At 30.6% G+C, this 13,788-nt stretch overlaps 1 protein-coding gene across 1 annotated transcript; it reads right to left on the reverse strand.

Moving 5' to 3' along the window:
- Positions 1 to 429: 429 nt before the first annotated feature.
- Positions 430 to 1,779, reverse strand: LOC114168910 (acidic endochitinase-like). The gene is made up of 2 exons (XM_028053882.1): positions 1,448 to 1,779; positions 430 to 1,311 (listed from the first exon to the last, which is right to left on the reverse strand). The coding sequence occupies exons 1-2, from the start codon at positions 1,730 to 1,732 to the stop codon at positions 610 to 612; spliced, it is 987 nt and encodes a 328-aa protein (XP_027909683.1). The 5' UTR covers positions 1,733 to 1,779; the 3' UTR covers positions 430 to 609.
- Between the last annotated feature and the right edge of the window lie 12,009 nt (positions 1,780 to 13,788).

Here is a 13,788-nt window from a genome sequence, read left to right on the forward strand (position 1 = left end):
ATGGTTAATGCTTTTGCACTTATCACTGTATTTGTCTCTTACCTCTATACGTACAATAATTTAATTCTTTTCATGTTTTAATTCAAATTATAACTATATTTATAAACCAGTAACTTAATATAAGTAGGGCGATGATATTTTGATATCATAATTTATTTTACATCTATTTGATTTTACTCCCCGTTATTCTTTATTTTGTCTTTTTAAAAACACAAAACTTAACATTTATTGAAACTATTTTACCTTTATAAAATTTGTCAAATAGTGTTAAAAGAACTTTTTTTTCATATAATTATGGCCACACATTATCTTTTCTTAAACTTCTACATTTATTCTTTTAATATAATTATATAATTTATATTATTTTACCCAACATATTGTTTTTAAAAATATGTCGATTTTAGTAATTTGTAAATAAATCCACCACTCTTGTAAATTTTCCTTAATAGAGCCATTATTTAAAGTCCAACCAACCAACATTCATTTCGTTATTTGCGACCCAAGACCGACCAAGCACGCAGGAGCATGACTTAGGCAAGGGACACATAGCTGACATGTTATTTATTCCGTACGTAACACATGTCTAAGGTAGTTAAACCTTTCAACTACCTAGTAATCTAAGACGCGGTTCAACGCCTTGGACACACACCGGTAAATTGCGTCGGAAACGGACACCACAGACACCTTCAACTTAGATTTAATCACATTGGGCAGTATGCTATTGCTGAAACCGTTCTGAAGATCGCGGTATCTATCCCACAGCATCACTCCCCCGTAGTTGGGGGCTTGCTTCACGTACGGAAGCACCTGGGTGTTGAGATCCGCCGGCGAAATGTAACCGTTGCCGGCGCTGGGCGCTGCCGGCAGGCCCACGAAGAGCGAGTTGTTGGAGGCGACCAAGCTCACCCACCTGTCCCAGGAGCTCAAGAGGGCGGGGATGCCACTGACGACGGAGCAACTAGGGTTGTTGTAGAACTGAACGAAGATGTAGTCGAAGAGTTCGGTGGCGATGGCTTTGCCGAGATAGTAGATTGGGTCTGTAGGGCACTGAGGGGCTGCGGACAAGTAAAAGTAACGCCCCGTCGTTTGTCGGAAGTAGTCGAGTTCCCTGGCGAGGTTGTCCCAGTAATCCTCCGTCCTTTCGATGTCGAAGTCGACGCCGTCGAGCGTCACGCTTCCCAGTGGACCGTATTGGCCGCTGAGGAAGTTGGTGTAGAGGTAGTTGGCCACCTCCTTTGCATCCTCCGGCGAGCTTAGTGAGTAGTTCGGACTGTCTCCTCCGATTGAAAGGAGCACTTTGATGCCTAGCCCCTGTAACCAATACACAAACATAAACAATGAATTATACCAGATTGAAAGGACCACTCTGATGACTACTTTTTTCACTTGCTATTTTTGTAATATGTTTGCAAGATATGTTACAAAGTCAAAATTTTGTGAACTCTACCTGGCAGTATTTTATTTCGGTCTCTAGTTCAGTGCAGTGTTTGACGGCACCATTGTCGCAGTGACCGGCGAAGTTCCAAGCTGGGGTTCTCCCTGCACCGAACTGGGTGAGGAAAGCGAGGAGCACAATCTCATAGTTACCCGTGTTACATGCGGTTGTCAAATCGCCTTCGTTAAGGTTTTGTCCCCAGTACACGGCAATGCCACCATTGTCAGCGCGTGAGGAAGAGAAAGTGGAAAGGGTTAAGAGAAATGTGATGATAAAAGCTAGTCTCTGAGACGCCATTGCTTTCTGTTATGGCTTTCTTGTTTGAGTGTATGAGAAACAGAACCAACCTAGCTATTTATAGTGCCAATACCTTGTCCAAACAAATGGTATCAATGATGAAGTACTTTTTGCCTCTATCACGTTTCTCCTACGAGAAAAAGCATTATTCAACCATAAAATATAAAATATGAAAAATGATATTTTAAATATTAAATTTTGACAACTTTTTTTATAATTTTAGGTTTTGCTAAGTGGTTTTTTATTTTTTTATCTTTTTTATTTTTAATCTTTCAAAATCACTTAAAAGATGACACATCATGTTATGAGAGAGAATTGTCAAAATTTAGTAGTCAAAGTATTATGTTAAAATATAATTAGTAAAGCTTTTCATTTTGGTTCAAATGTGTCATTATTTACTTAGAACATCATACTTTTGTTCTGTTATAATTACCTTAAAGCATTAATGCAGCAATTCGTATTTTGTTTTGTTTTGTTGTGTTTGTAGTCTACTTCTTTCGGTGATCCCCGAATCTAGGAAGTTTTTAGTTTTTTAATTCTTAAAATTCTTATAATTTTTACAACGTTTTTGGTGAAGTGAATATAGTTTAGTTTATAGCTTACAAGCTTATTTTACTAGAGTTTAATATAAGAAATTTAAACTTTCTGTTTCACTAAAAGAATTATTAAATAAGTATTAATTTCAGAGATAAAAATAATTAATAATTATAGTAATTAATTAAAATATTAATTTATAAACTAAAAATTATTAATATTTAAAACCGTATCTATTTATTATGAATAAAATATTATAATTTATTTGTGGATGAGGATTTAAATTTTTCTAAGTTTTAATTATTAAAAAAATATTATTTAAATTAGTCTTTAATTTAAAGATAAATATTAATATATTTTAGTTTATAAATTGATACTTAATTACTATAATGACTAATTAATTTTAATTTTAAAATTAGTCGCTAATTATTTTTTTCCAGCTTAGTTCCTTATTTTCTTTAATATATTTTTCTATTATCTTTAGTTTTTTATATATACTATTTCTTTTTAATTTTATAAAAACATTATTAATCATTCAACACAAGAAATTTTTTGAATATAACCAATTTTATTGATAAAAGATAATTAGTCACTATAGTGATCAATTTGGATATTAATTTATAAATTAAAAATTATTAATAAATAAAATAATTTTAAAAAATTATAATTAGTTTTTAAATTGGTAACTAAGATAATTTTTTTGTGAATTATTCTTTAAATTTACGATAGTTATAGTAAAATTTTAACTGCCAAAAAAATTGATTTTTAAATTGATTTTTAGTTAGAAAATTGATCTCTTTATCACTAAAATATAAGAGTTTTCTTACATTGATTATATTGTTAAGTGTATTTGTTGGACTACTTTTTAATTTTTTTTATGTTCTTTAAACTAAAATAAAATTAATAATATAAATTAAAATAGTAAATATCTTACCTAAAAATTACATATAATAAAAAAATTTGATATAACAATAGTTTGAATTAAGAAATAAAAGATTATATTTTCTGAAATAGGTAAATATTAAATTTGATTATTACTCAGTATACTAACTTATTTAAATAAAATAATTTGCTGTAATAAAAAAACGTATATAGAACTTTTTAAAATAAATAAAAATATTAAAATATTTAATTATTTAATTATTTAATTATTTAAAAAATATTTTAAAATTAAAATTATATAATAACATTTTTTTTAAAATATAAAAGTTATTTAAACAAAAAAACATATGTTTTTTTATTTTTTATTTTATTTTTATTAAATCATTATCTTTGCAATAATTAAATTAAGAGTATAACTATAAAAAATGATATTTTTTAATTAAGAAAAGGATATTAAAATTAATTTCATTATTATCTGTTCAGTCACGGCACGGCCGTGAGTTTAAATTTGTGCACGTTTTTTGTGTGAGGGGTTTTCTAGCCAGTCGTTCTCTGATACTTATCACATAGTACACTTACCACATCGTACGTAGGGTATAACTTTTTTTTATGTGTATTATTTGTTTTACCTTTTAATAATAAATAAAAGACTAATTTTTGTCTCTTATTTTACTTTAAAAGCTTTATTTTAAATTTTTAAATTTTGTTTCACTCTTGTCTTCTTGAATTTACACCTATTTGTTTTTTATTATTAGAATATGTAGATTTTACTCGATCTAAATATTAAAACTTATTTTATCAATGTGACTTAAATTCTAAAAATCATACTTTGTAGTAAAATTTAAGTTGAATTAACAGGAAAACTAATCTAAATAATCCATTTTCACATTATTTTATTATATTTAGAAAGTCTCATGACATATATATATATATATATATATATATATATATATATAAATTATTGTTTTTCTTAATTAATTTATTAAGATGTTTCTATAATAAAATCAAGGTTCTAAAGTAAAATATAAGTTTAACTATTATTTTAAATTTTAAATTTTGGATTTTAATTTATTTTAATTTCAATAGTTTTTTTTTTCCGATCAAGTTTCACATCATTAAAATTATTCAATTTGATTTTTTTTTTTTAGATTTATATAAACCGTGTTTAGAAAGTGTTGAGTTGGCTATTTATAATAGACATGTGTCAATATATTTGATCTTTTTAGTTTTTCTCTCTCTCTTCTCTCTCGTTCAAATCCTTTAAACTTTCTGATCCCTTTACCTTTCAAAACTCATCACTAGCAGACCATGATTTCCGCACCGTTACCACTTCTATATCAAAAAAACAAGTTGAATAAGTGCAATCAAGGTATTAGGTTTAGAGTTCAAAAGACAGCCATATAGGAGTGGAAATTTAGTTAACTGGAAGCGCATAAAGATTAGTTTTTTCTTTTTGACAACTTTTTATTAATTTTTGATGTGATATTTCTTAAGTGACTTTTCTTTTTCTATTTTTTATTTTTTTATATTCTAAAATTACTCAAAAAGATGTTACCTCAATTTGTAAAATAAAATTATCAAAATTTAGTTGTCAAAATATTATTGTTCTTGTATTAAATACATAATAGTTATTGACAATGTGCAAATAGTAGTGCAAAGCGGTAATTGGCAGCAACGACATTTGAATATTGCTCTTGCTTGAAATAGTAGTTGCAATGGCCCCAATCGCAACCCAAACATCATGCCATAGTAGCATTTTTGAAAAAAAAATGATATAGTAACAACCACTTTTTGACAACTTATCTCACAATGTGATGTGACATCTGTTTTTCAATTTTTTTCAATTTTCACGTTGGATTTTTTGGAAGAAAGTGGGAGGGAAAAAAGTAAAAAGCGGGAATGGAAATTGGAGGAGAAAAAACAGGAAGCGGAAGTACAAATGGTTGAACTAAAAAGCATCTTGTTCGTCGTCTTCAACCATTGATGTTCGTCTTCAACCGCCATTCTTCATCTTCAACCCCTATTTTTCTAAAAACTCCTTTCTTCTTCGTTGCAACAATGTGGGTTTACCCATTGGACGAAAGCTTCGACGATTCGACGTTCGTATCAATTGGGGTGGAAAGGAGGGATTTTTGTTGTTGTTTGTAGTGTCGTCATTGTTGTAATAGCGTAAGTTTGCGGGTTTCGTCTTTGTGGTGGAATCTAATCGGGGTCGCTTCTTCGAAAGGTGCATGGTGGTAAGTTGTATTTATTTTTGCGAATTGCTTGTGATTATATTTTGTTTAAAAAGCAAGAATGAAGATGGGTTTTTGTTTTGAATGTGGGTTGTTGATGTTAGGGTTAAGATTTTGTGTTCTTATTTTGGTTGTTGTTGTTTCTGAAATGTTTTCGCTTACATTTTTCTTAGATTAAGTAAGTAAACTATAAATCCACATATGTGCTTACTTAAGACTTAATATTTGTGAACCCATGTTGTATGATTTTCACATTAGATATCCCTGGTAGTTATAGTGGAGCAGGAGTGATTTTGCATTTGTTCACTTATTGAGTAAACTATAAATCCACACTTAAGATATAATTACTGCGAACACTTGCTCTATCATTTGCACATTAGATATCCATGTTAGTTATAGTTGACCAGTGATGATATTCATTCATTGGTTTACTGAGTAAATTGTAAAACCAAATATGTGCATACTTAAGAGTTCATACTACGAACCCATAGTCTATGATTTGCACATTGGTTACCCCTGTTTGTTATAGTTGAGCAAAAATGATCTCAATCCAAGGAAATTGTAGTCATGTTCTCAAGGTGGAATCTAATTTGGCTCTTACAAAAACTATTTTTTTATGCAGGTACTGAACTGACAAAAAGAATGTGTTATGGGAACTTTCAACTTGTTTGGCCATCTTGGTGGCTTCCTTGTTGAACATGAAGACATCAACCAATCGCAAAGCAGTAATTTGTATCACCAATTGAAGGATCAACCAAGGAAACGTTTCAAAAGCCAAGCCATACGAACTTTGTTTTTTACTTACACGAGGAGAAAGTGCCATAATTAGAAGAAACTTAAATTACTAAATTTTGCAGTCCTATGTTTGTGAATGTAGCCATGTTGAAAATATATATATATTTTTGAATATTTGAAAATACTTGTCTTTTATGATGTTAAGTAAGAGTTAATTATACAAATGTTGAAGTCATATTATTGAATTTTTCCCCTTACTACATGCCAACTCGTGACTTAATAAATGCTAACCTAAGTGCAATACTTTGCATATGAATTTTTCTTTCTTCGATAACTTCAATGGCACTTTCATGCCTTGAGCTTATGTGATAAAGTTAAATCTTCATACTCATATTCCTTAAAGCGAGTCTAATTTGCCTCTCTTTGTGTTTTTGAAAAGAAAAATAAAGGTGTCTATATTTCTTCTTCACTTCCACCGTGCAGTATTATGTCTTACTCATGCCTACGTAAGTGCTAACCCGTGGTATACGTTTTGAACATGCATGAAAGGATGTACAAAACTTCTTTAAATCTTCACTCTCTTCATTACCAATGGGGAGTATATGTTGGTGAGTCAAGGAATGCAATTTTCTTAATTTAATTAACAACATCATATGACTAAATGAAGGAATAAGAGTATGAAGGTAATATCATCATAATTAAAATCATCATAGTCAACAATTACTGAGGTTTGGTAGGCAGTTTCATGAAAGTGCAAAACGAATAGCATGGGTTAGCACTTATTTATATATCACTTAGCAATTACTATTGACAGTGCATTTCCAAAGCAATTTCTCTCATTTGAATTGAATCACTAAAACTATGAAGTTAGTATTAGTTTAAACGCTTCCAAAAAGAAGTTGTAGACTTTACTTATCCACCAAACTTCTCCAAATGGTACGTGGTGAACTTGTCTTTCCCAATTAAGTGAATGTACAAATCCTTTAACCTGAATTTGCACTTATTTACTCAAAAGTAAGCAAATACTTAGGGGAATAGATTAATTTACTCCCTCGTGTTAAGTTAATTTAATATGTTCATAAATGAAGGTTATCATCAAAAAGTGGATGTCACAATATCATTTTCCTTTTCTAATTAAAATCATCACAATCAACACTTACTAAGGTTTAGTAAGAGGTTTCGTGAAAGTGCAAAATGAATACCATGTGTTAGCACTTATTTGTATATTAGTTAACAACTATTGTTGACAGTGGATCTGTAAAGTAATTCCTATCATTTGGTTTGAAGGACTAAAACTATGAAGTTAGTGTCAGTTTAAACATTTACAAAATGAAGTTGTAGACTTTACTCATCCACCCAACTTCTCCAAATCATATGTGGTCAACTTGTCTTTCCTTGGAAAATGAATGTGGAAATCCTTTAACTTGGGTTTGCACTTACTTACTCAGGATTAAGCACATAGTTAGAACCTTCTACTCATAGTGGATTACTAAAGTATCACTTCCAATTATACTAATCACATGCTGCTTAAGATAATATCACTTAAACAAGCTTATAAACCAACAACATTTGATCCATAATTAAAAACATAAAACACTACTATTAATGTATGATAATCTTTGCACATGAAAAAAAAACCAACTTGATTACATTGCCACAAAAACCACTACAAAATTCACTAATGCCAAATCTTTTAATTCTACCACTTCCTCCTCGTGTAGGTCTGAAAGGGAATTTGTATAGCTTGACTCTTGAAACATTTTCTTGGTTGATCCTTTCAACATGGTCAACCATTCAAACGATGTTCCTTGAAGAAGTGACTTTTGTTGTGCAATTAACTTGTTATTTAAAAAACCAATGTATTTGGTCCGACAAAAATGCATAAAAGCCTGCAAAAAGTTATCATTAAAACTGACCACTTCATTTTGAATAAAAAAGACAAATAAACATAACATACCTTACTATCAGCCTGCATGTCACCACTGCAATCACTATCTTCACTAAAATCATTTATTCTGATGAAGGAAGTTAGGTAAACTAATGTCAGCATAATTCATGCAACACTTATTCTCAGTGAGGTATGCCAAAATAATAAGTCTGATAAATAATGCAATTCATCACATAAATGAAGTGTATCATGTAACATCCTGTTTTAATAGTTTTTACGCTATCAAACAAAACATTATATTATGATAATTCAAGCAAATGATAGGAATAGGCCGGTATAAAGTATCAATACAATCATCATTAAATAACCATACATGTACTGCCTATACATACAGCCTACACTAAGAAAGGGGTTACAAAACACCCAACCATCTAAGCAAAACAAAGAGTGAAGGTTACTGTTGGAAACGCTCAGTCACCACTCAACTCCTATCCAGGAGGGGTGTGTCCTCACCTGCACTTTTAGCTGCTCACGCCAATCATTAAGGGCGATCATCGCAAAAGAGAAAGACACGCAGAACAAACATATGCAAGAAGGGTAAACTAACTTAAATAAAGAGAAATCATGCAATTTAATAATTAAGCGTCAATCAAGGTTTATCACATTTATCAGAATTGTTCAAATCGTCATAATCATAACACGTATTCACAATTCTAGACTCGATATCCGGATTATGTAAGTGACATTGGAGCTCTTGGTGGCTTGCACCTATGACGGTTCCCAAACTCTGCAGAGTTTTGTGCACAAGGGGTATTCACCCAACCACTCCCAGGGTAAGTCTCCTTCACGTCAATGACGGATCGAGTCCATAGACTAGGACCTCCTGCTACTCCTCCCGACATAATCCATTATACTCTATATGAGTCTTAATGGTTATAGGAGCGTCAGGATACCACCAAAATGAGTCCTCATGTCCTTACATTCACTAAAGCCATCATCCTTAGAATTTCCCTTGAAATCCTAATTCCATCACATTCTCAAATAGACCAAATTCACACAATTCCATCACGTAGACTATTATTCATAAAACTCATACAAAATAGACAATTATCACATCAATCCACTTAGCATATCTTCATTTAATCTAAAACAGAGAAGACAATCCAATTCTGCAGTGAATCTCGCTCAAGCTAGAGGATTTCACCTAAGCTAGAGAGTCATCTCGCTTAGGCGAGCTGCTCTCACCTGGGCGAGATCACTTACAGTGGGCAACTAAAAAATCTGAGCAAATTCTCGCTCAGGCTAAGTTGGTTTGCTTAGACGAGAGGATCTCTCGCTCAAGCGACCCCAACTCGCCTAGGCGAGACCTCGCGTAGTGACATATGCGACTCTTTGATATTTTCGCTCAAGCGAGAGCTGCTCGCCTGGACGAAATTACCAAGATTCCAATCTGTTCTTCACATGCAGAGCTATGCAATTCACACAAAAACTCAATTTCACACAGCAAGCAGTTCCAAACATCAATTAAACACATGATCATGCAATCCAAGCACTCAGAGACACTTTTTACACGGAAATTTAGTGAAGAGTTAGCTTCCCTTACCTATTTCTGGTGAATGCTTTGGTGAAAGCAACTTCAGAGAGGAAAAGCAGAATTCCTTAGTTCAACCTAATGAGTTCATCATCAAGACACAGGGAATGAAGGAACACTTGATCAAACTCAGAACAGAAATAGAATTTCGAGTCTTAAGCTAAAATTGAACCCCAAAACGAAAATGGAGACTTACCTAGAAGGAGGGAAGCTAAAAGCGGAGACAGCAGGAGGTTCTGTTGAGGTCACTCTTCCAGAATCTGTTCCAAGTTCAAGGAGAGGGATTTAGATAGAGAGTGATTAATGGTGATTGTGTAGAAAGTGGTGGTGAGGCGAAGAAAGAAGAGGAAGGAGTGGGTGTATGGTTTCAGTGTTCTGGAATGAGAGAAGAAGGAATAATATAAAAAAAAAGGGTATCACATATCACACTAGCAAACCTGAATGCAAAAATAACATGTATATATGATATAACTTGCACAAAACATAAAGGATAGCCAATAACTTCTTATAAGTTAGCTCACACTAATGCACATGGCTGAGTCATCAATAAGTACATAATTTGGATAACACTTTACTAAATAAGTCAATCAAAAAATATGAGACAAGCTCAACATATGATTAATATGGATATGTAATGTGGAAATCTTAGACCATGGGTTATAACTTATTAACTCATTAGTAGGCATGTACTTGGATTTTCAGTGTACTCAATAAGGCAATCATTGAATATCATCCGTGCTCAACTATAACTAATAGGGGTAAGCAATCTACAAATCATAGACCATGGGTTTGTAATTATGAACTCTAATATAAGGACATATTTGGATTTACAATTTACTTAGTAAACCAATGAATGAATATCATCCCTGCTCAACAACAACAAATATGGATATCTAATGTGCAAATCATAGAGCAAGTTTTCGCAGTAATTATATCTTAAGTGTGGATTTACAGTTTACTCAATAAGTCAACAAATGCAAAATCACTCATGCTCCATTATAACTACCAAGGATATCTAATGTGCAAATCATACAACATGGGTTCGCATATATTAAGTCTTAAGTAAGCACATATGTGGATTTACAATTTACTGACTTAATCTAAGAAAAATGTAAGCAGAAGCATTTCAGAAACAACAACAACAATAACCAAAATAAGAACACATAATCTTAACCTTAACCTCAACAACCCACATTCAAAACAAAAACCCATCTTCATTCTTGCTTTTTATAGAAAAAATAATCACAAGCAATACACAAAAATAAATACAACTTACCACCACGGACCTTTCGAAGAAGCGACCCCGATTAGATTTCACCACAAAGACGAAACCCACAAATTTATGCCACTACAATGATGACGACACTACAAACAACAATAAAAATCCCTCCTTTCCACCCCAATGGATATGAACGTTGAATCGTTGAAGCTTTCGTCCAATGGGTAAACCCACACTATTGCAACGAAGAAAAAGAGGGATTTTTAAAAAAATAGGACTGAAGATAAAAAATGGAGGTTGAAGACGAACATCAATGGTTGAAGACGACGAACAAGATACTTTTTAATTCAACCATTTGCACTTTCGCTTTCTGTTTTTTCTCCTCCAATTTCCACTCCCACTTTTCACATTTTTCCTTCCCGCTTTCTTCCAAAATCACCAACGTGAAAATTGAAAAAAATAAAATAGATAACACGTCATGTTGTGAGATAAGTTGTCAAAAAGTGGATGTTACTATATCATTTTCCTTTTGAAAATCCACATTTTCCTTGAAGACAGGGTCAGGAATAGGAATAGGGAGTTGAGATTTTCCTCCCTGTGTAGAATTTAAAAAAAATCAATAATTGGTTATTGCTTGTCACTCCTATGTGATACCAAGATTGACTAACTTATCATGCACTCACCTTTTCTTTCAATTGTTTTTCAACCAACACCAACCTATATATAGTGACACTATCCCTTCCTCTTCTATTTGTTCTGAATTACAAGAGCTATGATATTTTGACAATTTTTTTTTTACAAAGTTTGACAAAGTTTGATTTTTAACATACACTACACATTTTTATTCTCTTTCAAAGTCACATCAAACATTTCTTACTTTCATTAAGGTGTTGCTATGTATACATTGTCAAAATTTTATCAATAAAACTTTGTCAAAAAATAAATTTTCAAACTATAAACCTTCAACTTGTTCAGTGCAGAAGTGATGGTAGGGTGGAGATCGCAATTGTCAAAAAAGGTCGTTGGTGATGAGCTTGTGATAGACGGGGGAGGAATTTTAGAGGATTTGGAGAAGAAATAGAAGAGAAAAATACTAAAAAAACATAGAAAAACAAAATAAGATATTAAAAATTAATATATTAACACATTTTCATTACAAATAACCAACACACTCTACGAATAAGGAGTTTATTCAAATCTAACAAATGATCAAATTAAATTGATTTAAGACATAATAGAACTTAAATCAATAAAAAACAAATATTAAAACCAAAATAATCACTAAAATTATGAACCAAAATAGTAATTAAATCAATAATATATTATCCATTCAAACTTTAACAAAATATAAAAATAATGAAAGAAATTAAAAAAGGAATACATATTTAGGAGTTGTAATTGATTTGATGGTAGAAGGAAAAAGTAAGAGAGGTTGTGAGCTGCACTTTCCTGTAACAAACTACTAACAAGTAAGATTTCTAGAATAAAAAGAAAAACTTATGTTACTCAACGAAGTTTCTTTTAATAATAGAAAAATACATCCTCAATTGAAGCTATCAATTTTCCCTGAAAACTAGAATTGAAAGATAAGAGTATACCTAATCAAAGAATAATTAAGTCTTCATGTCTTTATTAATTAAAAAATATATTTACCAGCTATATTTTCAGAATTTAAAATGTCTAAACCAACTTTTATTTTATTTTTCTCAAATTTCACCTTTAATTAATAATACAATTTTTTTAACTAGGGTAACTTAGATTATGTTTTTTTTTTGTTTTAACTTAGTTATATATATATTCCTATATAGTATCTTTCAAACTCTCATATGATTAACTTTTATGTTTCACGGGAAGATATTTCATGATAATAAAAAAAATCATTTTTCTTTTTCAAAATTGAGTTCTTAACATTAATATATATTTTATAAAAAAAATAGAAAACATATGATAATCAAACATGTATAATAATTACTGGGACCACCATTGAAATTTATACTTGTCGTGTTGTGTTGCTTACATGTTCTTTTCAATGCACGTGAAAATTTGATATGATAATGATGTTTGTTCTACTAGGAAGATAACACATTTTATGCATAATAGGTTTGGTTAAGATAGAGGAGAAAAATAATTTTATATGATATTTTCTCTACCAAGAAGATAATATTTAGGGTGTGTTTGGATTTAGGAGTGGATTTGAGAGAGTTAGTAGATGAATTTGAAAAGATGGAATGTGGATTGTATTATTGGTTGGATTAAGAGATAGATGGTATAATTTGAGTAAATTTGAGATGAAAATTTGTAAAAATTTGTACATAATATGATGTATATAATAAATTTTTAAAAAAAGTAATAGATAAAATTAGATGATTATCACTAGCGGATTTTCAGCCAAAATTTTGGAGGTGCCAAAATTTTGGTTGAATTACTCTTTTGGTCTATCTTTTCATTCAATTTGTTTGTGATTTTTTAAAAATTGATGTACTTTGATTTTTTTCATTGAATTTTCAAAAGCGGAAGAAAGATCTTTCATAAAAAATTGATACTAGGATTCTGTTAATTACACAAACAAATCAAATAATCATTTTTATTTACAACTTCAATTTTGATGAAAAATCTGATTCAAGAAATTTAACGAAAATGACAAAATTGCATCATATTTTCAAAAATCAGAACTAAATTATACAAATAATCATTTTAAAACATAATATTAATAAAATAATTATTTTTATTTAAAAAATATTTAAAATATAAAATTAAAAAATAAATGTAGACAAGCAAAAAAAACTTTTCCTTATATATAAATATAAATGTATAAAAATTTATTAAAATATCAAATATATAAAATATATTACAAATATTAATTTTTTTAAAAATATATTTAAAATTATATATTAATATATATAAATATAAAAAAATTGGGGGGCATGGCCCCTTAGTCTTTGCATAGGTCCGCTACTGGTGATTACCATTTTA

Source organism: Vigna unguiculata, chromosome 11, assembly GCF_004118075.2.
Source record: "Vigna unguiculata cultivar IT97K-499-35 chromosome 11, ASM411807v1, whole genome shotgun sequence".
Classification (NCBI taxonomy): domain Eukaryota; kingdom Viridiplantae; phylum Streptophyta; class Magnoliopsida; order Fabales; family Fabaceae; genus Vigna; species Vigna unguiculata.